At 50.5% G+C, this 26,420-nt stretch overlaps 1 protein-coding gene and 1 long non-coding RNA gene across 3 annotated transcripts; both read left to right on the plus strand.

Moving 5' to 3' along the window:
* The first annotated feature begins 468 nt into the window (after positions 1-468).
* Positions 469-14,493, plus strand: SPRY4 (sprouty RTK signaling antagonist 4). 2 transcript variants are annotated; one of them, XM_044780773.2, is made up of 2 exons: positions 469-678; positions 9,931-14,493. In XM_044780773.2, exon 2 carries the CDS (start codon positions 9,978-9,980, stop codon positions 10,875-10,877), a length of 900 nt encoding a protein of 299 aa, XP_044636708.2. In that variant the 5' UTR covers positions 469-678; positions 9,931-9,977; the 3' UTR covers positions 10,878-14,493. The 2 variants fall into 2 exon arrangements, with proteins under 2 accessions (XP_044636708.2, XP_070373366.1); XM_070517265.1 differs by lacking the exon at positions 469-678 and adding an exon at positions 1,501-1,622.
* A 5-nt stretch (positions 14,494-14,498) lies between these two features.
* Positions 14,499-20,800, plus strand: LOC123290228 (uncharacterized). The gene is made up of 3 exons (XR_006534601.2): positions 14,499-14,735; positions 15,393-15,606; positions 19,647-20,800. It is a non-coding gene; the product is annotated as an uncharacterized lncRNA (long non-coding RNA).
* The last annotated feature ends 5,620 nt before the right edge of the window (positions 20,801-26,420 follow it).

Here is a 26,420-nt window from a genome sequence, read left to right on the forward strand (position 1 = left end):
CCCTGCCCCCTCTCCCCCAACTGCCTGCGGCGGGTAGAGATCTCTAGATACAGGTGTGTCCTCCCCCACCCGACTCTTGGCCCAGGATCTAGAGGACGCAGTGGCCCCCCACCCCCCAGCGACACTGACGGTTCCTGCCCAGGCCCGCAGTGGCGTGAAGGTGGCCTTTACCTCCTCTCGCAGGCTGGGAGGGGGTACAGCCCGCGCAGCTGAGCCAGCTGCTGCAGTCGCCGCCGCCCTCCATTCATAAAAAAAAAAAAGTCAACAACAACCTCCACCCCCCTTTGTAAAAGAACGACGGCCCCTGGAAGAGCTAGAGTCAGCCCCAGCAATCACGGGTTAAGTTCTTTTCCGGCCCCCCATTCATAAAAAAAGGAGCGCAGCGCATGCGCGCACGGGGTCTCTTGTGCCCACCCATTCATAGAATCGCCAACGGCGCGCGTGCGCACTGGAGCTCCCTTCCCTCCCATTCATAAAAAAGCCATTTTCCCAGGCAGTGGTTGCAACATCGCCGCGGAGGCAGCGAGAGGAGCTGACAGCGCGGAGTTGGCGCTGCGGAGCGCAGGCAGCCGTGCCGGTTCCTCCGGCCGGCGTCTGCGAGGACAGCGGCGTCTGACCCGCTCGGGTTCAGGGATTTGCAGACGTGGAGCAATGCTTGTGACTCTGCGGCTCCTCAAAGTAAGTCCCTGGCCGGTTTCGGGATCTGAAACTACCCGCGACGCGACTACCCCTCGGGCTGGGGCAAATGGTGCGCTATTTCTAGGCGCGCCTCAGTGTGCCTTCTCTTTCCCTGCTCCTCCTTAAGCCGCTGCGGTGCGCCGCAGCTCCCTGACGCCCTCGGCTGGGCCGGCACGGCGCCGGGGGTGTTCACAGCCTGGCACCGGCGTTTCCGACCCCCGGGCACTGCCAAGCCCGGCTTCCCCGCTCTCTGCTACTCAGGAAGCCCCGTGCGTGTCCCAGGAGTTTGCCTCTGGCCTGGCCTTTCCTCCTCCTGCCAGCGCCCGCTTCGGGCGCTGGAACGGGAGGCTCTGGGTTCCGACAGTAGCCACCTTTGGGTCCGGCGGGCGCCCTCGCCCTGGGCAGCTCGCCCACCCCCGGCTCGGTGCCCACGCTGCCAGCTCTGCCATAGTTGTCCCCAGTCCGCCGCAGCGGCCTATGCTCGACGTAGGTTTTTCTTTCCTCTTCGGAGCGGTGACGGACTGGGTTTTCTCCCCTTCTGACTCCCACTCCATGGTCACCGGGGAGCTGGCCCGGGACTGGGCATTTCTGCTCCCTCTCTCTGGAGAGGCGGGTCCTCGCCGTCTGACCTTTGCTCTGCTGCCGCATTTTATGCCGTGCAGCTGCGTTGCAGTTGCCTTTCCCTTCTCCGGCCTCTGCAGGACCCTAGGATCCTCGGCCTCTTCTTGCCTCCCTATCCCCCGGCACCGAGCTGTGCCAGGCCCTGGGGCCCCCAGGCCGCGCTGGGGCTGTGGTGGGGGCTGAAGGTGCGTTTACATAACGCTGGGCTTGTGGGAGCCGGAGGAAGAGGTTGCTTGCGTAGGAGAGATAAGGCTCCTGCTTTCCCCCTTCCTTCTTGGTGGTACCAGGCTTGACATCACCGAGAAGAGAGAAGGATAGAGACGGTACGTTCTGAAAATTCTGAACCGCCAAGGCCACGGGGGCAGTGAAGGGGGGTGAGGGCAGGTTTGGCCAGCCAGGACAGCTGGAGCTTGGCTCCATCACTGGGACCAGGGCTGTGCCCAGTTCCCCCTCCACGCAGACGATCAAAAAGCATTTAGACAGTAGCTGCTCTTGTGCAAGAAGACGGTTTCTCAATTCGCTTTGATTGGGGCCTGGGGGTTGTGGGCAGAGGAGGCAAGAGAGGTGAAAAATGGTTGCATGGCTTGACTGGCTGAGCGATGGAAAGGAGAAGCCAACTGGGCTGGAGGGGCTGGGTGGTGGGCAGAGGAGAGAGCTGCTGGCTGCCTCATTCAACCAGCTGCTGGACGGGCATCCATATTGCCAGGCCTGGGTGAGGGCAGGAGACTGCCTTCTGGCGCATCGGGGCTCCAGGAGCCCCCCAGCATGGTTAGGACTAAAAGGTGTCAGTTCACTGGGGTGCCCAGACCCAATAGGAACCCCCTCTTTCCTGCCTCCAAACCAGTGGCATGATTCTCTCCAGTCTAGGGAGGGGCAAGAGCAAGTGCATGTCTGTCTGGTTAGCCAGCCAAAGCTCTCCAGTCTTTCTGACGAGCTTCTCAGGGAAGATGAGGGCCCAGGGCATTTAGGAAATGTGGGCTTATCAATCTTGTACGTAATAAGCTCCCACTGGCCTGAGGCCCTACCCAATATTGCACTGGTGATTTCACAATGTTTAGAGTTCTCTGGATCTTCACATGAATGGAGCATAAACATCTGAAATTTTCGGCTTTTTTCCTTTTCACGTGTGGGTGTGGGGTGGACTAGGAAAGGGGGGGCTGCAGTTGGCCCCTTTCTCTTTCTCTCTCTCTTTCTCTCTCCCTCTCTCTCTCTCTGTCTCAGCAGAAGGGTGAGAAAGAAGTTGTAGACACGTCCAGTGTGAAATTGAATTTCCTCTTTCCCAGCCCTTGGGAGAATCCTCGTTTGCCAGCAGGCTCTGGGCGAATCCTAATGTAAGCATTGCACACACTGACCAACTGAGCTGCGTGGCCAGGATCAGGTAGGGCACGTTGGCGGATTTCTGAAATCTCCTTGATGGACAAATGTTGGTCAGCTAGGGTGAGGAAGACTTTTAAGACATCTCTTGGTTACCTTCCTTATTAGATTCTGAACTCAGGAGACATTCCCCTTTTTGTGGAGCCTAAATGCTCTATTGCTCATTCCCATGACCTTTTCCAGATTACCCTCTGAAATGGGAATGTCTCCTGAAAGCTTTGGTTGGGCTAGGTGGACAGGGACAGAACACGTAGAATGGAACGATTCCTGGCTAAAGCAGGGCAGAGGCTGGGGGCTACTGAGCATCTGGAGCTCGCAGATTGCCATTTTTCTTTTCATCCTTCCAGAATAGGTGGAGAGATGGGGCTCTTTGGAATTCCACCACTGTCCGGTTAATACTCTTACCCCTGGTCTCTGGTAAACCTGACATTGCCTCTGCCAAGAGGTTAGGCCGACTCGAATAACAAATAAAGGCAGCCTTTTCAGTGCAAAATCTGGAAGTTAGTGATTTAAAAATTAAGGGAGGAAAAAACCCATTAACACCTTCAGAAGTGGCCCTTGAGTTGTGTTGCTCTGGGGTTTAATGCTGTGGGATCACATAAGGGGGCTTCTCTTCTAATTCCTGATGCTAAAACTCCCTCGGTGTGACATCTTCCAGCCCCCAGTTTTGGGTCCCCGCAGCATTTTTCTTTCCTTGGGCCATCCTCTTAGGTTGGACCCAGGTGTTGGTCCCCAGGAGGCTTAGAAAGGCGCCTCCTTTCTCTTTTCAGAGAAGTAGTTCACTGTTCTTAGACAGTTGTGGCATTTAATTTGGTTCTGAATCCAGAGTGCCTGTCACCTGGCCCCTACTGACGTGGAAGTTCCCTTGTGAGGAACACATGGGGAGGACTCTTGCACAAACCTCAGGATCTAGGCGTATAGTTGAAAAGTTTAGATTGGGATGTAGACACGACAGTGTTTTTAAGAAAGGAGAATGGCAAGAGTGGAGAAGGTTCCATCTCATGGCCAACCTGGGTCTCTGACAGAAGGGAAAGCAGTGACTCATTGAAATAAATTTTGGCTCTTTCAAAAGAATCAGAGGAAGAGGTAATGAAGAGTAACATACTGAAAGCTGTATTACTCCTTCCAGACCAAGCCAGGAGCCAAAGTGGAGAAGACGAGAGGCTGGGAAACCTGCTAAGTTTGGGCCTTAATCTCCCCATCTGCAAAGTGAGGGGAAGAGACTGCTTCCAAGGGAGCCAGGGCCAGCAGAGCGACTAGCCAGGGGCCAGTGCTCCTTTTTAGACTGGGTGCCTAGGAGGAGAACCTGGTTGTAAGGGAGCCCCTTCCTACACAGCAGGTATGGGGTGTTGCGTGATGTAAGAGGCGGCGTATTCTTGGCTCTCGGGGGTCTGGGGCCACCCTGCAGATCCGGACAGCTGACGAGGCTGGGGATGTATCCGGGACATGTGGCTAGGCTTAAGAGGCTCCACCGTTCAGCTGTGATCGCAATTGTTCTTTCCAAGGACAGTCAGTGGAGGAAGCAAGGGCACTGGGGAGGGAGCACAGATGTGCTGGATCTAGTGGAGGAGGGAAGGGGCCCTTCTGGGGCAGGTGGCCCATGTGCAGAAGAGTAGTTTCCCTTGTCGGGGAGTCTTTTTCTCCTTGGGGGAAGGGGGAGTCACTTCCTGCCCCATCCCAGGAGTAAGCTAAAATCTATTATTGTAAGTTAATTTCTGAGTGGAGGGTGGTGAGATAAATAAAAGGATCTTGGTGTCAGTGAGAGGGGGGCCCTCCCCTGGGGGTCTAGGTTTCTGGTCTCCCCCAAACTTTGATGTGGGCCAGTAGTTCCCAAACGCTGCTTAACAGGCTTCTTCCAGCCCATTCTTTTCTCACTCTTGACTTCTAATCCCTCTTGAAGGGGATATGAGCCGACAACAGTTATGGGGGTAATACATTGAAGCCGAAATGTGAAGCCAGTTCGAACAGCCCAGAGCAAAGTACAGCAGACCTCTCCCACTCATCCTCGCAGGGGGGCTTTGGATTGGTTGTGGAGGAGGAAGAGAAGAGGGCTGGGAACTGATAACTGGTGATGGGGCCGAGTGATGAAAAGCAGCTGTTTTCTTTTGTGATCTTTAACAGATCATGGCCGGAGGTGAGCTCCTCAGTGCTGGGGCTGGAGTGGAGGGATGGGGGAGAGGAGCAAGGATTCTCAGACAATCCAGCTGTCCAAATGCTTTATCCTCCCACCGGGGCCATTCTCAGCAGAGATGCAGAGACTGTCCTCCTCAGTAGGGTGTAGGGAAGGCGAGTCCATGGCTTCTCTGATCCCCCTCCACCCTCCTTCCTGTTCCTTTTAGTCTTTTTGAAGCAATAAGTCATTTGGCTGAAGCTTAATTAACTAAACAGGGTTGTTGTCACAAAAAAAACAAGTGATAGTGGTGGGCGGGCTCTCTGGCAGCCTACAGACCTTTTAAAGGGTTAAGCAACCTTGGCTGAAAGAACCTGCTGAGACTGAATGGGGCCGTCCAGAAACTGCCCATTCATTCAGAGCCTTTTGCCAGTTTGTCATTAGCTGACCTGTAGTTTTCAAAGTACAACTGTCAGGTTTTCCTAGTATTTCCCAGCTCCTCTCCCCTTGGTAAATCAAGGGGAAGGGGTGGATATTTAACATGCCTCTTGATTCTTTTCAACTAGCCTGGACTGAACAGTCTACAGCCTGATGCTCTGTCCCTCCCTGCAGGTACAAATGCAGTGTCAGGCTCACAAATACAGGGCTGTGTATTCTGGGCTTTTCACCGTCCTGCTGATTCATTATTCTAGAATCTCTTCTTCTGGCTTCGTCTGACCCTGACTCTTTTCCTTTGCTTCCACTGCAGACCCGGACCAGGAAGCCACATCTGTGAATGTGCCCTAGGGACCCTTAAGTTCAGCTTTATAGGTGGGAGGAGAGAGCATTCCCTCCCACGTCAGGGTTTCCTTTTAGGGACTGCTTTGTGGTGAGATCCTACAATTGAGACCCATTCAATTTTAAGAAAAATAAAAATGAAGACACTTAGTATAATGAGGGTGTATGAAGTGTGACAGAAAGCATGACCAAAAAACACTGCACTGAAAGTGAAGATAACTTGAGTTCTGAGCCTTCCTTTAATGACAGCTTTCAAACCCCCAGCCTCTGCTCTCCACACTGAAGACTCTCCTATTTAGGGGCCAGTATGATGGAGGCCCTGTCTGGCTTCATTTCCCGGCTGGTTTGGTTAAGAGCCTGCCGATGGCCTGATGAGGTTCCCCGAGGGCTGGTGGCAGACTGGGGAGACCGGTGGAGTTCATGGCTGTGAAGGTGACCTGAGCTTTCCACACCTTTCCATGAATACCCAGAAGGTAGTGTAAGCCAGGGCTGCAGGGTGGAGGCTGCAACCTCTGGAGCCTCTGCTATCTGGGTTCGAATTCTGCCCTGTTCACTCATAAGCTTGATGACCCTTGTTCTTCCATTTCTTCCTCTGCAAGCTGGGTGTTATCATCAAAGGTGATGGTGAGGGTTAAATGAGAAAATCATTGAGGGCTTGGCACAGAGCATGACACCAAGAAATGTTTCGTAAATGCTAGCTGCTTCCATAATTATTATTTATTATTATTAGAAGGTTGGAGTGGAGGTAAAAGTTTCCTTTCCTCGTGCTAATCCATAAGACTGCCACCTACAACTTGATAGAGGCCCTTCTCTGGCTAAGTGGAGTGCTGGCTTTGTTTCTCTGTCCACGGTCTTCCAAATTGGCCATCAGTCTTCTGAACAGTCTAAATGAGGCAAAGCCTCCTCTCTCCTATTTATATTATAAATCTCTTCCTTCCTTGCAGGGGAAGCAGAGTACATATTAAACTGCACTTAAGTTCATCAGTGTTGCTTAGACTAGAGGGTGGGTGTGTCCCAGTGAGTAGAGATTGATCTTCTAAGCCAACTGAGGACTGGGGTTTTTTTGAGACTTCATTTAGCTGTGCTGAGGGGTTATCAAACAGGCTGCTCGGGAAGTTATTTTTCTTTGTCAGCCAAGTGAATTCAACCCTCCTGTGGAGGGTCCCTGCTAATGGGGAGGTGAGGCCACAAGGCCTGACAAGGTCTGGGCAGTGCAGCTCTGAGCCAGCCACTGGTTTGTGCTGAGCTGGTGGCCGGAAGGAATCCTACATCTGGGCTGCGATAGGGAAAATGCGTTTTAGAATATGCCTGCTGGAGCTATCTTGCATGCAGCGTGTCCCAAGAGAGCTGAGTCATCGTGGACCCATGGCTCCCTCCCGCGCGTCTGGTCCCAACCGCAGGCCCAGATGTTGACAGCACCTCTGGAGGATGGTGGGAACCTGCTAATGCCAACATCCCATTGCCTGCAGGCGCTGCTCCCACCCTGGCTTCCAGGGTGGGACTTTTCCAGGGAACTTTTCCCATGAATCTGCCCTCTGATTCCAGGGCCTGTTAAAATCCCTGAGCATTGGGGATCTACAGAAAATGTGGCTTTTTGTAAAGAACCCCAAGAATAGAACTGGGGAAAGGAGAGTGGATGATCTGCTTGGGGAGGGAGAACGCTTACTTTTTCCCACAGCATGGCAACTCCTGATCCTGGTCCTAAGAGACAAAAGCCCGACTACGTGCGGCATTACAGGCTTCAAACTGCCTCTGGCATTTTGTTGGCAGGACCCTGAGTATTCGTGACCTGAGCTTCTGGAAGAAGGGACTCGTGTTGTCTTTGTCCGGGGTGGGAGTTCTGGCAGAGGCACTGCTTGGCTGGCGCCGAGAGTCTTATCCTGTGCCTCCGTCAGCGTTTTCCATTCTTGTGCCTAGTCACACCTTTTCCTCCAGGCAAAGTCCCCAGGGCTGGGACCTGGGGCTCCTAACCCTCTTCCTGTTGACCCCAAACCCCTTTATTCTAGAAGCAAGGCTTTGGAACCTCTGCAAAGAATAAGTGGGCTGAGGTGGCATTCCCTGAAGTTCTTGCTCTGTGGACAAAAAGTCCACGGAAAAAGTCCTTTCTGTTGATGTTAATCTGACATTTCCCCATCCAGCCCTGACCACAGGGTCCCCGCAGGAGGCTGCCTTGGCGAGTGACTACTTCTTTGTGGCAAACCTGCCAGAAACTTAAGGCTAACTCTTGCCATGAGGAAGTGTCTGCCATTTGAAGATGATGCTCTCCTTCCATCTGGAGGGAACATGGAGACAGGAGGCAGGTGCTGCCACTAGGCAGACTTTCTCCAAGATGGGAAAAACTGCACAGAAATAGTAGGTAGGGCCATGGGAGCAAAGCCAACAGTGCTTGCCATATGCAAATGGGAAGTACCAGTTGGCTGAGCACTAAACCTGTAGAGGACTGAATGCTTTTTTGCATTTTGCAATATAGATGGTCATACAGAGAGCCCTGTGGATAAGCTCCCTTTTATCCCCTTCATGAACTTTGCATCTAGAGCTAGCTTTTTATTTCAGACAGGCTGGGCAGCAAGGTTGGAAGCCCTTCCCCAACAATGTAAGCATTTCTGATCAAACAGTTGTTTCCAAATAGGGGAAGTATAGCAGTGAGTTGTCCTGAATGCCTTTTTTCCCCTCTTCCCTCCTTACTATAGACATGGATAAGTATGGATGAGTCCCCTGGGCGAGGTGTCATTCTCCTGTGATTGGAATATTGGGATGAACCGGCTGTGTCCCGAGTCTGGAAGGGTATGGAGTTACCTGGAAGTGGACAGCTATCCGTATCCCCTTTGAGGCAAGATGAACCTAAGAGCAGAGGTATAGGGTCGGCTCTCCTAATTAGAAGGTCCTTAGCATCTTGAAAAAGCGTTTACTGAAACCCCACCCCATAACACATTTATCCAATGGTCTTTTTTTAAAAAAAAAGAAAAGAAAAAGAGAGAGATTATCTTCCCCTTCTGTCTGCACCCTGTTCTGTCCCCACCCCCATCCCCTGGTGGAATCTTCCCAGAGTCTAATCTTTCTCTTGGATTCCAAATCGTGTCCCCTTGGGCAGAGGTCTTGGCCTTCTGCTGCTCTTTCTTTAAATTGATCTCCAGCCGAATTCCGAATGTAAAGGTCAGCAGGCGAGGAAATGGCACTTCTAATGGAAAACAATGTGCACTTTCTAAATTTGAACCAAGTCGTTTCCGCTCTTTGATTTAAGTGACTTCCTGGGGTTCCGTGTCAGGCTGTGCAGTTGAATCTCTGGCCGGATTCCAGCTTAAAATTGCACTCTCCCGGTGAAATTAGAAACTGATCCAGGGTTGGCTTAGCTCTTCTAGTAAATAGCATTTAGGCTGACTGTTCAGCTCAGCTCTTGGGAATGGGTGATGTGAGTGCCCCCTGAGGATTTCCCATCCAAGTGTCAGAAGCACACCTACCGGGGGGTTATTAGCCACTGAGGGTGGCTGCTCTTAGAAGGGGTGGTAATAAGTTAATATCCTGGACGGCAGGCATCAGATACCGCCCTTCCTTCTCTGGTGACTATCTGAAATAAAGGCTTTTGTTTATCCAGCTGATAAACTCCATGGGAGCACACAGAGGCTGTCTGTCGTGGTCACCACATCCTCAGTGCTTGGCACAATGCTTGGCACGTAGTGCGTATTGGTGCTCAGGAAATCTCAACTGTTGTTCTCCGGGACGGTGATAAATGACTAAGTACTTGCTGTGTGCCGGGCGAGATGCTAGGTACTAGATAGGCATTTTCTCATTTAATCCTCACAAGAGCCCATTGTACAGATGACGAAACTAAGGCACAGAGGTTAAAGAACCCCATTCACGGCAACACTGCTCCGCCGAGGTAAGAACTGGAACTTGGCTCTGACTGTAGAGCCTGTGTTTATGACCACTGAACTGTCTATCATAATAAGGAGCACAGAGATACAAGAATGACCCTGAACCACCCAGGTTTGAGTCCTGCTTTTGCAACTGATAGTTTTGTGTGACTTTGGACAAGTTACTTTGAACATTAGTTTTCTGTAGCTAGAAAGGGGATAACAATGGTAACTGGGTTTTAGGATTATTTTGAAGAGTCAGTGACTTTAATATATATAGTGCTTAGGAGAGTGCCTGGCACATATTAAGTGCTAAATAAGTGTTATTTCTACCACGTACTATTATTATCATTGTCATTATTAATTGTCTAAGCCTTAACGCTGGACAGTCCACTGAGGGAATCCAGTTCCCATTTCATCTGGGCTCTTAAGGACCTGATGGGGGGTGGGAGTGTTAACAGGCCACGAACTGATGCCTGCAATCCATTCTCTCTTCTTTTTCCCCACCCCCAACCCCAGGGCCCCTAGAAGCCTGTTTCTCGGTGCAGTCCAGGATCTCCAGCCCCATGGAGCCCCCGATCCCACAGAGCGTCCCCTTGACTCCCAGCTCAGTCATGGTCCAGCCTCTTCTTGACAGCCGTATGCCCCACAGCCGGCTCCAGCAGCCACTCACTATCCTCCCCATCGACCAGATGAAGACCAGCCACGTGGAGAACGACTACATAGACAGCCCTGGCCTGGCGCCCCCCACTGGCCCTAAGCGGACCCGGGGAGGGGCCCCGGAGCTGGCCCCGACGCCTGCCCGCTGTGACCAGGACGTCACCCACCACTGGATCTCCTTCAGCGGGCGGCCCAGCTCCGTGAGCAGCAGCAGCAGCACGTCCTCCGACCAGCGGCTCTTGGACCACATGGCACCACCGCCCATGGCTGAACAGGCCTCCCCGAGGGCTGTGCGCATCCAGCCCAAGGCAGTCCACTGCAAGCCGCTGGACCTCAAGGGCCCAGCAGTCCCACCAGAGCTGGACAAGCACTTCTTGCTGTGCGAGGCCTGCGGGAAGTGCAAGTGCAAGGAGTGCGCGTCCCCCCGGACGTTGCCCTCTTGCTGGGTCTGCAATCAGGAGTGCCTGTGCTCAGCCCAGACCCTGGTCAACTACGGCACCTGCATGTGCCTGGTGCAGGGCATCTTCTACCACTGCACCAACGAGGACGATGAGGGCTCCTGCGCCGACCACCCCTGCTCCTGCTCCCGCTCAAACTGCTGCGCCCGCTGGTCCTTCATGGGCGCTCTCTCCGTGGTGCTGCCCTGTCTGCTCTGCTACCTGCCTGCCACTGGCTGCGTGAAGCTGGCCCAGCGCGGCTACGACCGCCTGCGCCGCCCCGGTTGCCGCTGCAAGCATACGAACAGCGTCATCTGCAAGGCAGCCGCCGGGGACGCCAAGGCCAGCAGACCCGACAAGCCTTTCTGACACTTTGGGTTGAAGTCCCCTGGAAACTTGGTTCCCTTCTGACACCTGAGAAGACCACGGCGAGGCCAGCAGTTTTAGCATCCTGAGGCTGACCTTGCTAGTCTGTCTGTTCCCCACCCCCAGCTTCTGAAGAAACAGAGACCACCATCGCCCACCCTCTCTTCCCCAAAAGGATGAAGAAGCACTTTGGGTTTTTTCCAGGGTCCTGGAACTTTGTGTCAGACAGTGGCAGGGGCGTGGTATGGTTTGGGGGGATTTTTCTTTTCCAGAAGACGGAACACAGATGTGGACACATATCCGGAAGTTGCAGCTGCTTGAATGCCTTCCCAGTCCTTCCTCCTCCCTCCCTTTCTCCCCACCTCTTTTTCATTCTCTGGCTGCCTGGAAGGAATCATTAACTGAGTGGCCAGGGGACTTTTGAAGAAGACCCTTGGAGTTTGACGTCAGTACCTTCTTCTCCTCTCCCCTCCCCCCAGTTTGCTGCGACATCTTGGGGACGGTGTAGACCCTAGCAATCTCTGTTGTATATACTTGGGAACCCCCTGAGAAAAGAGGACGGCCAGTGAGTCCAGGCCTCGTTCCTCAGTCTGCCTCCCCGGAGCCACGGACGCACTTAGGAGCCACTGCACAGTGCATTTCTGCCTTCCAGCTTCATCACTAACTCTTGGGGGTGTTCCACTCATAGCACCGTCCCTCGGTTCTTACCGAGTCACAGGCTCACCTGCCCGCTACGCATCCCAAGGTCTCTCTACCCAGATCCAAAAACTTTATGGGTAGAGAAGGCCGGGGCAGCAAACGCGAGACCAAATAGCATTTTGCCAATGAGTCTGAGGCTGTGGTCTCTGGATCCAGTCATCATGTTTTTATAGAATAATTAAACTAGATGCTAACGGTGTTTTAAAAATTAATAATAAAACACTTGCTTCCTTTTGGGCCACCCCCAGGAAGGGCTGATTTCAAAATCTGGGGGGCGAGCAACCTCAAGGAGCACAATCCCCCTCCTCACCAAGAAGAGGATTTAACAGCAAAGAAGAGAGGTATCACCTCCCGTTGGCAGAGTGACAGTTGAGCCGAGCTGGGTGTGGGTTTCCTCTCTTCTGATTCTGCTGCTTTCTGTCATAGCCTTTTGTGTACAGTGATGTGTCTGTATCTTTAATGTAAATAGACAGATGATGAAAAAAGAGTCTATTTTAGTGTTAGGAAGCCCTGGCGGGGGAGTCAGAAGAGCGTGGGTGGGGGAAAAGATTCTCCAGGGGCTTCTTAGGATTGAGCCCTGCTTCTGTGCGTGGCCACACCACCCCCTCCCGACAGCCCCCAAAGACGTAGCAACTCTTTCTCTCAAGGTGCTAAAGGACTCAGAAAGTGCAGCACGTCCAGTGGGTAGGTACTTGTTGCATGCAAAAGCTGTAGTGTGTCTGGTCCTCCCCAGCTGTTGTTCGGGGTTTTTGCTTCGTGTGGTATTTTGTGTTCCTCCCCTAATGAGAGGAAGTGGCCTGGGTCAGAAAAGCTACCCCAGGTGAAACTGGAAGGCATTCATTAGGCGGCATTTCCAGTTTGTTCTGTAGGGACAGAACTGCCTCCAGAAAAGGGCGCAAAGAGGCAGGTAGCTGTGACTGGCATGCACCCAATGCTTCTCAAGGACTTTTTTTTCCCTTCTTGAAGACTAGTAGTAACATCTTATGATTTAGAATAAGTTAATTGTAACCATAGGTATTTATTGATTGGAGGAAAGGAGGGGAGGGTCTTATTACTTTATGCTTTATTTATATAACATTTGCTAGCTTGTAAAAGGCGAATATGAAATACTGCATCTGCGTTCTCTAAGGCTGATTCATGTGGCTACCCTTGCCACAGTCGTGACGGATGTGTGGATGTTCTTGCACAAATCAGAGGGAATGGTAGAAAAAACACATTCAGCCAACCACTTATGCTAATTGAATGTATCAGATGTGTACTGAAGGGACTGGAGATGTCTTCCTCAGAATAGGTGTGCAGAGGTTACGCCAAAAAGAGAGGGCACACGTCCACTCTTGGCGAGGCCTCAGAACTTTTCCCAGAGCCCCTCCCTCAAATGTCTCCATGGGAAACTTGACCCAGGGGCGAGATGCACTTTGGTGATCTTGGTGTTCTACGTGCCCATTCTCTGGAGACTTGATTTACATAAGCTGTGTCTACACACACGCACACGCACACACAACCCCCTATCCCACCGACCCTCTATCTACATAGACCCTGTTTCCTGGCAAACAGCTTCCTGAACCCTGACTTTTTGTGTACATAGTTGTAAACACAGATTTTTCTGGGTTTTGGTTTTCTTTTTTTTCTCCCTGTTTTGGCTTGTTCTTTCTGGTTGGCATTTAACCTGCTAGAATGGATTCCGCAGAACTCTCGTGCCCCGTGTGCTCGGGGCTCAAGGGAAGGACTGAAGCAGCTTTGGTTCTCCCAGCTCTATTGCACAGCAGTCCTTCAGCATGTTTTTCTCGGCTTCTTGGCAAAAAATAAAACAAAATTGGCTTGCCCGTGGACCCTGAGGGCCACTGGGGGACCAAAGCTCTCGGAAACGTGACACATTTCTGTGGCTGCTTCTGGCTGATTGTGTTTCCTGTCACCAATAGCTTGCTTGGCTGGATTATGCCTCGTCTTGACCTTTTTTGAAAAGTGCCACCTTGTTCCCACTTCTGTTCAACCTGGGGTGGGAGATGGGGTCCACAAGCCTGGGTCCAGGACACTTGTCCTAGGCAACCTTGACTGCTCCCCACGGAGGGTGGGTGTGTGAAGGGCCAACACTCCACAAGCACCCTGGGGACTGGGTCTAGGACAGCCAAGCCCTCCCAGATAGATGAGGGGGTGCAACCAAGGCTCCTCATGGTCCCTGGCCAGAAGGAGGTGAAGACCAATCCCTGCTGTGGATTTGGCCCCTTCACAGCTTACGGAGACAGAAGACCTGCATGTGATGCATCTGGCTTCTTTCAGCATTCTGGAGTCTGTGCCGGTCCCCGTTGTACATTGAGAGAAGCCCAGTTAGATAATAACGTGTCCAAGGTTTCACAACGTGGCAAGTGTTGTTTGGGACCAGCACCCAGATTCCATCACCTCAAAGCTTCATGTTTTCCTCCCATGCTGCCCCAGGAGATGTCCCATTGGGTGTGGGCAGCATAACTTTGCACTGTACAACCCACTAGGGCATCCCACAAGCTTCACCGGCTTTCTGGTTCATGCCTTCCGTAAGCATTTTCATGCCCTCTGCTTACTGTGACAGTTGAAGACAAATGTCGTGCTGCCATTTTTGCCGTGGGTAACCCTGTGTGGTATTTTGCTTTCTCTTCTCACTGCCCCACGGTTTGGTTTTGTGTTACGAACAGAAAAGCTGTCAAGGTTCCCACTGCACCACATTCCTACTTCATTCCCCTTCACTGTGGCCCCTTCTCACCCCACAACAAAGTTACCACAGAAGGTTTCCTTTGTATAGAATATTTATTTTGAAGCTCTATTTTAATAGTATTTATTTTAGAAAGTCTACTATTGTAAGAGTTCTTCTGTTTGTGAAGAAAAAAACAAGTTAAAAACTGAATGTACTGATCTAGAAAATATATATAAATATATATTGTTAAATATACACAGGACTGCCGTTTCTCGTGTGTTTGTGTGTTCTCACCCTGACATCCTCACCCAGCAAGGCTTCAGGATTGTCAAAGGACACTCACTAACTGGAAGTGCATACCTCAACTCTGGCAGGACAAAGGGCCAGAGAGAGGGGCTTCCTGGCCAGGGCTGTCCCATGTCCTGCCTTTAGGATGACCTTCGAACCATTGGAGGAAAGCTTCACTTTCCTAGGAAGCTGAATCCTGCCAGGTGCTGGTAAGTGCTCCTCTGGCAAGCCCTCCCCTCCTCAGGGCTGTATTTGTAAGAGATGGACATCAAATCTCAAACTGGGAAGTGGTGGAGGGAGAAAGAGTCATCTGAGCTGCTCAGGTCACCGAAATCCTGCAGCTCTTTCCTTTTGTGCCCTGGTGCTCCCAGAACAGATTTCCATGCACATGGCACACATACTTGCTTCAAGGAGACCAACAGAAAAGCCCTTGGCGGTCTCCTTATTTTCACTACATTGGTGGGTGTTGTATAAAACCAGTTCTTTGACCTCCACAGCCTTCCTTCCATTTAATGACTTGCCCCTCGAATGCACCTTCCGTCTGTTTCCCCTATTTCCCCCACCAAATACACTCCAAACTTGGTAGAGACCTGATTACTTATCAATTTATGTCGTGGGGGGAACTTTTCATTATTTTTAATTCATAACGCCAATCACAGTGAAAGTTGGACTTTTTTTTGAACATGTGAACGCAAGCTTCTTGTGTTCTGAAAGAAAAGGAACAACAGTAAAGATTTATAAAGTAGAGGCAGGCAACCAACGATGGTGGGGAGGAGGTGGGTGGAGGGAGATGAGGTCAGAAGCCCTGGGTCCAGTTGGTTTCTCTGGGGTCACCATTTATGGCATCTTCCGATCTTTTGTGAAAGCCTCGGGTCCCTCTTGGAGACATCCAGACACATCCCAAGGATCCCCTGGTCACTGCTCAAGAAGGTGCAAAGGATGCGCTTCCTCAACACGGTCTTGTCTGCTCTAGAACTTTAAAGACAGGCTCTGGCTTCCCTCTGCCAGACCACGTGACTTCCCTTCCTACAGGATGGACGGAGGGTAATGAGTGCTCCAGAGTCTTCCCTCCCTGACAAGGTAAGTCACTGGCACTTAGAGGTGCTTTTCTTTTTAATCGGCTGGTTCCCAATTTCTGTATACCGGGCTTTGATTCAGTCTTGGGTTTCCTGATGAGTGGGGACGTGGAGAAAGCTTGTCCCTGGTTTTACTTTAATTGTTTCTAGTGTTTGGAGATTAAAAACGACAAAGCCTGGACAGGTCGTTGGGTGCTTAGAGTCTCACCCACCCAAATGCTCTTGGGGAAATGGGAGCTGAATGAACGTGTGCTTGTTTTAAAAAAGTCAGTGTCCAGGGAAAATGTCCCACGTGCTCGCCTTGTCTTTCTTTCACTGACTGGCCCCTGTTCCTCTTGGGTCCCAGTTCTAAAATGGCTTTGGGTAATAGGAATGGTTGTGGGTATTGAGCGTTTTCTTTTCGCCAGGTGCTGGACATACACGGCAGATACCACTGTTAGTCCCTCTTAGGCATGCAGAAACCAAGTTTCGGCAAAGTTGTCAACGTGCCCAATAAATACACGGTTGAGGGGTAGATGGGAAAAACAGACAGTTGAAGTTTTAGCAACTCAGTTTGGGGAGTAATCACAGGACGAACTGATCAAATTTAAAAATAAGGGGGAAGAAGCAGAACTTTAACCCTCTCCACACCCATAACCGCATGCCCTCTATGAGGGCACCCCAAGCCTGGTGCTCATCCTGCAAAAAGTGAATCGTCGGGGCAGGGGGCGGTCCCAGTTCTGGCGGCAGACAACTAGAACCCGTTGGGCAGCTTTGTCATCTGGCCAGGAGGCCCCAAGCCACTCCCGCAGCTCCCCTGCCGGCCCCTCCTGCCTGCTGAACCTGCAACTTGAAAGGAGCTCAACTTTCCAAAGTTCGCTTGTGAACGAACGGATGAACCCCAGCAGACAGCTCCATGCTGGAGGTGTGTGCCAGATGAAAGCGGAGAAGACATTTTTAAGAGCCCTAAGTTTATTCATCGGAACTTTAATAAAACAATATGTCCGTGGCCCGGGGCAGGTATAATTTTCATAATTTATGGGTCTCTGAGACAGGAAGAGGGCCCGGGATTTTATTGTGTTTTGCACGATAAATGGCATTCCAATTGTCTACATGATGTTCTTTAAGGACTCTCGTCTGGCAGGAACACAGGCCTTCTGGAGCCCACCTGGGCCTCGAGGCCCGAGGCAAGGGATAATTATGAATACATCTGTATCTGTTAAGCAGGAGATGATTGAAAAACCCCCTTGTTTCCTTCTGTCATTAGAAGACGCTTCCTATGCCGACACCTATCTTAACATTAACTGCTGCAAGGTTTGGAGCCCTCCCTGTTCTCTTCCGCTCCCACCTTCTCCTCCCCTGGGTCTGGCCTTTCTTTCCTGTACCCGAAGAGACTCGGGTAAATGTCTCCTGACTGGCATGGTGAGGGAGTGGTCTCAGACTCTGAAGAAAAAACCCACCAGCCACAAAACAAGACAGTGGAGCTCCTGGCGATGCTCGAATTGAAATCAGTAATTGAATACCTGCACAGGGTAACAGGTCAAGCGGCCTGATGAAATCATTACAAAAGCAGCATTATCATTTACAGTCTTGGAAACAATCAAATTAGATCCATAGAGTCTGTCTCATTTTACAGATGAGGAAACTGAGGCTCAGAGAGGTTAAGTCACTTGCCCAAAACCACACAGGCGATAAGTGGTAGACCTTCCGCCAAAGCCTGTGCACTGCATGGTAGGGTCCTATTGCAACTTTCACCCCTATCCAAATATCGCCTCCCCGGGGATGCTTTCCTGTGTCCCCAGGAAGAGGTTTCCTTCCCATTTGTGCTTCTGCAGAAGTTAGAAGAACAGGTTGTTTGTTTTAACCAAGATTACATAGATTGTAATCAAGATAGGACTTGAACCCAAGTCTAACTGCCACACCACTATGCCTGGTATAAGTTATTGAGGCCCCATCCTCACGCTGATCTCAGGAAGGATCCTCCGTTACCACATGTCATTCCTCTTGGCTAGCCTTCCTGATTTCCTCTGCAGTCAAAAGAGGAATTGTGGGGCCGGCCCGGTGACGCAGCGGTTAAGTTCGCACGTTCCGCTTCTTGGCGGCCCGGGGTTCGCCGGTTCAGATCCCGGGTGTGGACATGGCACAGCTTGGCACGCCATGCTGTGGTAGGTGTCCCACGTATAAAGTAGAGGAAGATGGGCACGATGTTAGCTCAGGGCCAGGCTTCCTCAGCAAAAAGAGGAGGACTGGCAGTAGTTAGCTCAGGGCTAATCTTCCTCAAAAAAAAAAGAATTGCTTCCCCAGACCTACGGAATTATTTGGGCTGTGGTGGCCAGAGGCAAGAATCTTCCAGAGGAGACAGGGGGTATAAGTTGCCTCAGGTAATTCTGAAGTCAGGGTCTGGTGGCCTTGTGGGGAGAGATGCACACACAGGGTGAAGGGCGCAGGCCAGCTCTCGGCACTTCCAGGGACAGAGCCACATTCCTCTTTGTGTCAGCCTTGGAGAAGATGCATAGGCAGGGACCAGGGAGCCAAAGCAGCCAGAGTGGAGGTGGAAGTTACTGCAGAAGTGGCCTGGGGACCCTCATGTTACAAGCAGTGCTCCTCCGAACCCCCAGGCTACTCCTTGACTGGTTTCCAGGCAGTGGTCCAGCCAGCCCTGGATTACCCAGGCACTCTGAGACGCTGGACCTAATCAGATCAGAGAACCAGTGTCAGGAGAGATGCTAGGGTAGAGAGTGGAGAACTAGCAGTAGAGTGGGACAGACGGGGCCTTGGGGTCTCTGAGAAGTGACTGCCACTTCCACAGGCCACTCCTCGTAGGGCAGTGTGGTGGGAAGAGCTCTGAGTCTTATGGTTCCGCTGCTCAGGTCCCTTTTCTGCCACCGTCACTGGAGTGAGACCTTAGGAGAGTCACTGCCATTCTAAGAACAGTTGGAGGATTAGGTAGTGGCTGTGCACAGCACTGATGAGTGTTGTTACTAATCTCCCAGAGAGGAAAACCTGACTCACGTGGGAGAGCAGACACTAGAAGAACTCGGGTCTCCTCTCCCCTGAGCCTTGGTTTCTCCATCTTCAGCCTGGCAGTCTGGACCGTGTAGGTGGGAAATCACAAACTGTCAGCCCACAGTGTTTTCTTGAAAGTTAAGAGGCTTCCAAACCCAGATCTAAAACGTCTCTTGAAAAATAAAAAGAGCTGGCGCCTCTGGGTCCCCATTCCAGAGGGCAACAATTGGCTGGAGCTGAAAGGCAGCTGCCCATTCTGAACGGCAGGCTCCCCTTGCTCTCACACAGCATCCCCTCCCCTTCCGCTGCCCGGGTCCCCTGGCCTGAGTGCCAGTTGGCATTGATCATTGTGTTTCCACCTTGATGTCCCTTAGGCCAGCCTTCTTCTCCTGTTTATATTACCTGCATGGCTCTCGGCTCCTGAGGCTGTTGGGGTCAAGTTGGATTGGCTTCCTCAGGCACTTTTACCAAAACATGGTGTCCCAACCCCCATATGGGGGGTTTCCTAAGGATGCCCACCCTACAGGCACGTCACTCAGATACAGGTACCAGAGTCATAACCCCAGAAAGGACTTCTGAGGCCGTGAAGGCAGATGTCTTAGCCTGGGGCTTGTAGGGGTTTAATGGGAGCCCTTTGACATTGTCGATAAATTTCTGTGCGTTTGTGTTTTTTGTCTGAGAGACACTTTCCAGATTCTCCAAGGGGTATGTGACCCTCCCAAAATGTTAAGCATCACTGTTCAGTGCACTCAGATCCATTATACAGATGGGCATTTGAGACCCTGAGAGTCACTTGTCCAAGGTCACACAATGGGTTAGCTGAAAAGCCAAGAATAGGAGCCAGGTTTCCTGTCTCTCTAGGAAACGGTTTGTGGTTTTCAAGCATTTATGAGCCAGTCTATAGCATCTACAAAAAATTCCTCAAAAGTGACATCAACCTTAAAGGTGCTATCAGCAATGCCCCCACTCGGTCTCCCCCCGATTCTCTCTGATCCTTACTTGGTTCCTTCCTGCCACTCCTGCAGAAGCCAGTGACTTGATCTGTTTCCTTGTTCACAGCCGGTCTGCTCCCCACTAGAGGATGAGCTCCATGAGGGCAGGAAACCCAGCCTCTTTTGCTCATGACTTCCGTGCTGCCTGGCCTCTGTCACAGCTCACGTAGAAACTGTCCACTGAAGCAAACCAACAAGGTCGTGTGCCGGTGATGGGCAGCACTCCAGAGCTCAGGGGTTCTGTCCTCCTCAAGCCATACGCACGGCCCTGAGCACCCGGGGATCAGTATTTCAATATCCCACGCACCTGTCATGAAGTTTCCAGGACAGCATCTGGCATATGAGCAGCAGTCAATAAGTATTTGTTAAATGTATTAGTTAATTAATGACATACAGAGAGGAGAGCCAAAGAGGAACGGACAAGTGGCCTCAGACTTTATTTCTGACCTAAAGCTAGCCACGTGAGAGGATGTAGCATTTCCACTACGTGATTATACTGATATGAATAATAGGACCGGCTTCCATCTCATGGCTGACACTGGGGTATTTACCATGTGCCAGGCACAATGCAACCAAGTGATTTTTGCCCATTATTTCCTTTAATCCCCACTCGCTGTTAGTTAGTACTTTTGTTACCTCCATTCTACAGATGAAGAAACTGAGACTCTAGAAGTTGAAGACAAGCCTGCCCAAGGTCACGCAGCCTTGACTCCAGAGCGACTGCTTTCCTACCCATGCGCCCACCCACGGACACTGGGACGAGGCATCAGCAGGGTGTCCGGCCCCCCAGTTGTGGGGATGCTGACGTACAGGAGGAGGCCTGAACCCTGGCTGCAGAAGAGGAAGTCCTGGCTGCACTACTCTAGAATTGTTCACGGTCTGTGAAGGTCTTTGGCGCCAGTAGTTTACAAAACCAAATCTGGCAAATCCCCAGCCCTCAGCTCCCTTCACCACTGGCCTGCGACAGAACACTCCAAGGAGAACAAAAGGAAACCAGTTTAGGAACTTATGCCATTTGGTTCTCTTGGCCGTTCTGTTGAACATGTATGGTTACCAGAGCATTTATTAAGGGTCAGTATCGAACGGTTGCATGTAGACCAGGCCAACATAAAAAGTATTATTATTGATCAGCTTCAGGAAAAAGAATTAAGGTGGCACTTAGTTTTTAAAAAATATTTTAAAAAGTCAAATTATCTTTTAAAAGAATAGGATGACCGTTTCAAAAATGAAAATAACAGAAAAAATGAAACTCTCCACTATATTCCCAGTTCCACTTTAACATTTTTTTTTTTTTTAAAGATTTTTTATTTTTCTCCTTTTTCTCCCCAAAGCCCCCCGGTACACAGTTGTATATTTCGCTGTGGGTCTTTCTAGCTGTGGCATGTGGGACGCTGCCTCAGCGTGGTCTGATGAGCAGCGCCATGCCCGCGCCCAGGATTCGAACCAACGAAACACTGGGCCGCCTGCAGCAGAGCACGCGAACCCAACCACTCGGCCACGGGGCCAGCCCCTCCACTTTAACATTTTGGTAAATACTGTTCACTCATTTAACAAATAGTGAGTGTCTACTATGTGCTAGGGACTGTCCTTCCATGGGATCGCACTGTGCAAAGCTGTTCTGCAAAATGCTTCTTTCATTCAGCAACATGCATGGACTTTCTTTCAATCTCCACAGCTCCACTTTCTCCTTTTGAATAGCTCATGTTGCAAGGCGTTTCATTTTATGGCCTTACCACCTCCTCTTGTGATGTGCTCTGCTCTCCACACCCAACCTCAAACCTCCCCTGGACCACGCTAGACACACCCTCTGCTTGCCCTGCCCAAGGGAGGCCAGTGGTCAAAAACAGGAGCCTGTCAGGCCTGCAAGTTGCCGGGGGGAGGGCAAAAAGGGAGGGCCACGCACAGGGCAGCCTGTTGGGCCTGTCACTGAGGGGGCACATGAGATTCCTGTCTCTCCAGAAGACCTGCCAAGTGGCATATCTCTGAGTTAGGACAAAATTCTAGGTGGTATAGCATTCACCTTAAAGATGACCACAAAGGGGCCGGCCCCGTGGCCGAGTGGTTAAGTTTGTGTGCTGCACATTGGCAGCCCAGGGTTTCGCCGGTTCAGATCCTGGGTGCGGACCTGGTACCACTCATCAGGCCATGCTGAGGCGGCGTCCCACATGCCACAGCTAGAAGGACCCACAACTAGAATATACAACTGTGTACTGAGGGGCTTTGGGGAGAAGAAGAAGAGAAAGAAAAAAAGAAAATTGGCAACAGATGTTAGTTCAGGTGCCATTCTTTAAAAAAAAAAAAAAAGGTGACCACAAAAATAAACAGGAGGGAACATGAAAGTCCTTCAAGATACACAGCTTTCCCTGGGCTGTCAGCTCCAGGTCTGCGCTACTTAGAGAAGTGTATTCCACGGTCACCATCATTTATTTATCCAATCCTTTCTCATCACTGCCCTTCTTAAAACCGTCCAGTTTCTCCCTCCCCCTGAGTGTGGGCTGGACTTAGTGACTTGCTTCCAAAGAATAGAGCATGGAAAGGGAAAAATGGTAACTTTACAGTGGACAAATATGGCACATGCCTCCTTGATCAGGGGATCAAGGTTAAACGTCACCAGTAACGTCATGTTGATGTCGTATACTCCCCAAAATCATGTGATGAGAAGGGCACGTCACTTCTCCCCTTCTTCACCAAAATTCACAGCCTTAATCGAATCATAAGAAAACAGCAGACAAACCCAAATTGAAGGACATTCTAGTAGTAAATACCTGACCAGTACTCTTCAAAAGTGTCAAGGCCATGAAGAACAAGGAAAGACTGAGAAATTGTCACAAGCCAGGAAAGACTGAGGAGATGTAATGGCCGAGTCAACATGATGGGAAAACTGATGAAATGAATAAAGTCTGTATAGTATTGTACCAATGCTAATTTCCTAGTTCTGATAAATGTACTGTGGTTATGTAAGATATTAACATTAGGGGAGGCTGGGTGAAGAATATAGGGAATTCTCTCTACTATCTTCTCTAAATCTAAAACTATTTCAAAATGGAGAGATCTTTTAAGTAATTTTTTTTTAACTCTTTAGTTTTTCTTCCTATTGAACTTTGAATGAAAATCAAACTCCTTACCAAGTCCATGAGACCCTGCCCCAGGTGGCCCTGCCCACCTCTCCCATCCTCCTCTTGTGGCCCCTTCTCCCCAGCTAAGAAGTCCCTTTCTGGTCCTGAGCCCTTGCACCGGCTCTTGCTTCTGCCGGAATACTCTTCCATTCCCTTATGCATGGCTTGCTCCTCTCAGCTCTCAGCTGAAATGTCACCTCCTCAGAGAGGCCTTCCTGGGCTGCCCCTCTTGTCATCCTGGTCTTTTCCTTCACTGAGCTTATTTTCATTTGCAATGATATACACATGTGTTCATTTACTTATTTGTTATCTTTCTTTCCCCCCATCAAGGGAAATTTTATTCACTGCTATATCTGCAGGGTCTAGACAGTGCCTGGTACATTGTTTATCCATAATTTTTTTCTTTTTTTATAAATGAACCCATCCTCTATTGATGGACATTTAAGTTGCTTCCAAATTTTTGCTCTCATAGCTAGTGTGGCAGACACCTTGGGTGATATCCATTCCCTGTTTTTGTTCGCTGCCCCAAGTTTTTTCCAGGGTTCACCTGTTTGCCATGTGATTCAGGGAAAAGCAACTCTATTCACAGCTCCAGGGATAATCCCTAAAGAGTACAATCAAGTCATGTTGGCCCCAGACCCCTTGTTAGTGATTGAATTATGCATAGACCTGTGACACAGTGATGACCAATGGGATGTGAGGGGAAATCTGCCAGGGGCCTCTGAGAAGTTTTTTCATCCTTAAAATGAGAAACAAGGAAGAAAGGAAGATATTGTAATGTCTTGCGACACTGGAACTGCAGCCCTGTTAGTACCATGAAGGAGGCAGTTCTGAGGATAAAGGCCAGAAGCTGGATGGCAGAGAGAAAACAGGGAAAGAACCTGGGTCCTATATGACATCATTAAGCTGCCTAATTAGCCAATGCTGAAGTCATTACACCTGGACACTTAAATAAGTAAAAAATCTTATAATTTAAGCCAGTTTGAGCTGGGTAACTTCTGTGACTTGCAGTCAAAGCATCCTCATTGATAGAACTGGTACGATTTCTACTTCTTTACAAGGCTGGTGTTTAGAAATATCATAGGCTTGGGAGATGCCTTGAGAAGTCATCTTTACTATAACCTCAACTGTGTAAGTACAAGAAGTCACCATTTTCAACCCTGTCTGACATTTTCCTTGTAACTAATGCCACAGAGTCACGTCTTAAATGGGCAGTGACTGTTTTGTTGAGGATCCCGTCCAGCTGCACACAGTCTGCAGTGTTCAGAGAGTTGGGTACTAGACTGCCTAGAGGTAGTGGCTGTTTCCACCCCCAAATAACGAAATGTAGGAGGAGTTTTAGGGTTTTCTAAAGTGTATCTTATTAGTTTATTTAACATCCCTTCTGTTTTTCAAGGCGAGGGTACCCACAGAGCTACAACTCTTAAAATCTTCCAAAGTTGATTACATGGAATCTCTAAAATCAAAATCATGTTTTCCTTGTAATTCCAGGAAGGAGGGGGGAAGTCAGATCTTAAATAAGTCCAGAATTAGAAACAGTCTTTCTTTCCCCCCCCCCCCCCCGCTAAAGCTACACAACCCGACAACTCTTTCTCTTCTGGACTTTCACACTGGAGCACTGCCAAAAATGTGAGCAAGAATTTGGCCCATTGTTACTTTAAATATCCTGTGTCGCAGGCCATCTAGGAATGTCTAAGTATGGGAATTTTCCCTCTGAGGTCTAGGATGTAGATATAAATAACTCATTTGTCAGATTCTGTCTCCATCCTGCCTCCCCCAGCTTCAGCGGCTGTGAATAAGCCAGCCTTGTAAACAACGATGACCAGCCCACTCAGTGGACGAGGCCAGTAGCAAAATGCATTAGGTGCATTTTTTACCCCTCCTCTCTGACAATAACTTCGCCATGCCAGGCCAGCTGGGAGTAGCTATTTCCAAGGCTGCCCCAAACGTCTCTTGAAAATGTGGTGTGGGAGATCATGGTTGAAGTTGACCCATCCTTGCTTCTCTATCCCCGTGTTGAAGTTTGAAGAGCTCGTATTTCTGTTAGGGTGAACAGGAAGAGAGCGGTATTCCCGTCCTTCTCACTACTCCTTTCCAGAAAAGGATCTGCTGGAATTAGTCCTCCACTTGCTTCTGTCACAGATGCACTGGTGGAGGCAGTTGGGAGCTGCCTCTGCCCTTCCAGCTCTGACTTAAAGTTTCTCTGGCCTTGCAGTTACAAATAAACCAGATAGGCCTTCAGGCAGTGCCTGGACTGAGACCAAAGGGGCTGCCCACTTCTCTCATCACGCAGGACTTAAAGAGGCAGAGTGTGCTGGAGGGTGATGGCAGGCTGTGAGCTCACAAGCCCACCCATCCAGACGCTCTCTTGGCCTGCCCAGCCTCGTCTCCAGCTGCCTCCTCCTCTTTAGTGCTGCTCGGAAGCCTGTTGGAGCGGAGGACCTGAGATCACCACATCCTCACAAGACAGCATTTGTTTTCTGTCAGAACTAGGGTCTAGCACAGAGTGTAAGCGTCAGAGGATCTGGGTTCAAATCCCAGCTGGGTCATGCACTGCCTGTGTGACAGGCAAGTCGCAAAGTCTCCTTGAGCCTCCATTTCCCCATCTGAAAAATAGGGACAATAATGAGCTCTCTCACGTGGACTCTTGTCAGGGGTCAGCGCGAGTCTGTGTGCACAGCATCTACCATGAGGTAAGAACTCAGCAAATGAAAGAAGACAGAACAAAGAGAGAGGAGGAGAGGGAGAGAAAGACGGAAAAAGAAAGAGACAGAGAGGGAAATAGAAATAGAGAAACAGAAGGGTAGGTAGCAGGAGAGAGAATCACAGAGACGTGGGGGTGGGGAGAGACAAATCAAGGCCAGATCTAGAGAGAGACACGAGGAGGTGGGGTCTGGGTGGTTTGGGAAGTCCTGAGGGGAACGGAGAGACAGCGTGGCCTCCTCTGCTGGTGGAGGGTCATAAGTCTCCATTGTCCACGTCTTGTGCTGGGAGTTGAACTGAATGTTTAACTCAGAGTCCCCATTGCCAGATAAGGGTAACAGGAGGTCCACAGTCCAAAATGGAAAAACGATAACTTGGGGTCCTCTCACAGCAAGCAGAGACCCAAAAAAGGAGCGAGGTGCTGCCTGCTGACTGGCCCTCCCCCAGGGCTCTGTCGCTCACGGCCTGTCAACCCTTGGCCTGTCAACCAACTGAGGGCCTCGTACGTACCAGGCACAGGCCTGGGCTCTGGGGCTACGCGGCAGCTGAGACTATCACCACACTTACATTCCAGAGCAAAGGAAACAGACAGGGATCTATGCAAGAAATAGATGTTCAGGATCATTTTAGGGAGTGGAAAGTGCTACAGGGAAAAGAAATCAGGTGACCTAGTGGAGAATGACACGTAATGGTCAGGGAGATCCTCTCCTGGGAAGTCATGTTTGCGCTGAAACCCAGTGAGAAGTTTGAGATACGAGCCTCAGGATAAAGAAACGGTCTTCCCTCTCAGGACCCCCGAGGAACTGGTCCACACACGCGCACACACACACACGCATACTCACACACACACACACATCATAAAAGGAAGTCAGAAAAATCTGCAAGAGTAAAACATGGCTGAGATGAATTGGATCTGTAGCTTTTCAGAACTCAGCTCCCCTCACATGGCTGAGACCTGAGCAGGAAGGGACTCCCAGCCCCCAAGGGAGCCCTCCGTGGGAGGGAGGGGCAGCAGACAAATG

The sequence above is a fragment of the Equus asinus genome, chromosome 9 (assembly GCF_041296235.1).
Source record: "Equus asinus isolate D_3611 breed Donkey chromosome 9, EquAss-T2T_v2, whole genome shotgun sequence".
Taxonomy (NCBI): domain Eukaryota; kingdom Metazoa; phylum Chordata; class Mammalia; order Perissodactyla; family Equidae; genus Equus; species Equus asinus.

Coding starts and splice junctions, on each gene's coding strand:
- SPRY4 (XM_044780773.2), top strand. CDS start 9,978: ATGGAGCCCCCGATCCCACAGAGCGTCCCCTTGACTCCCAGCTCAGTC.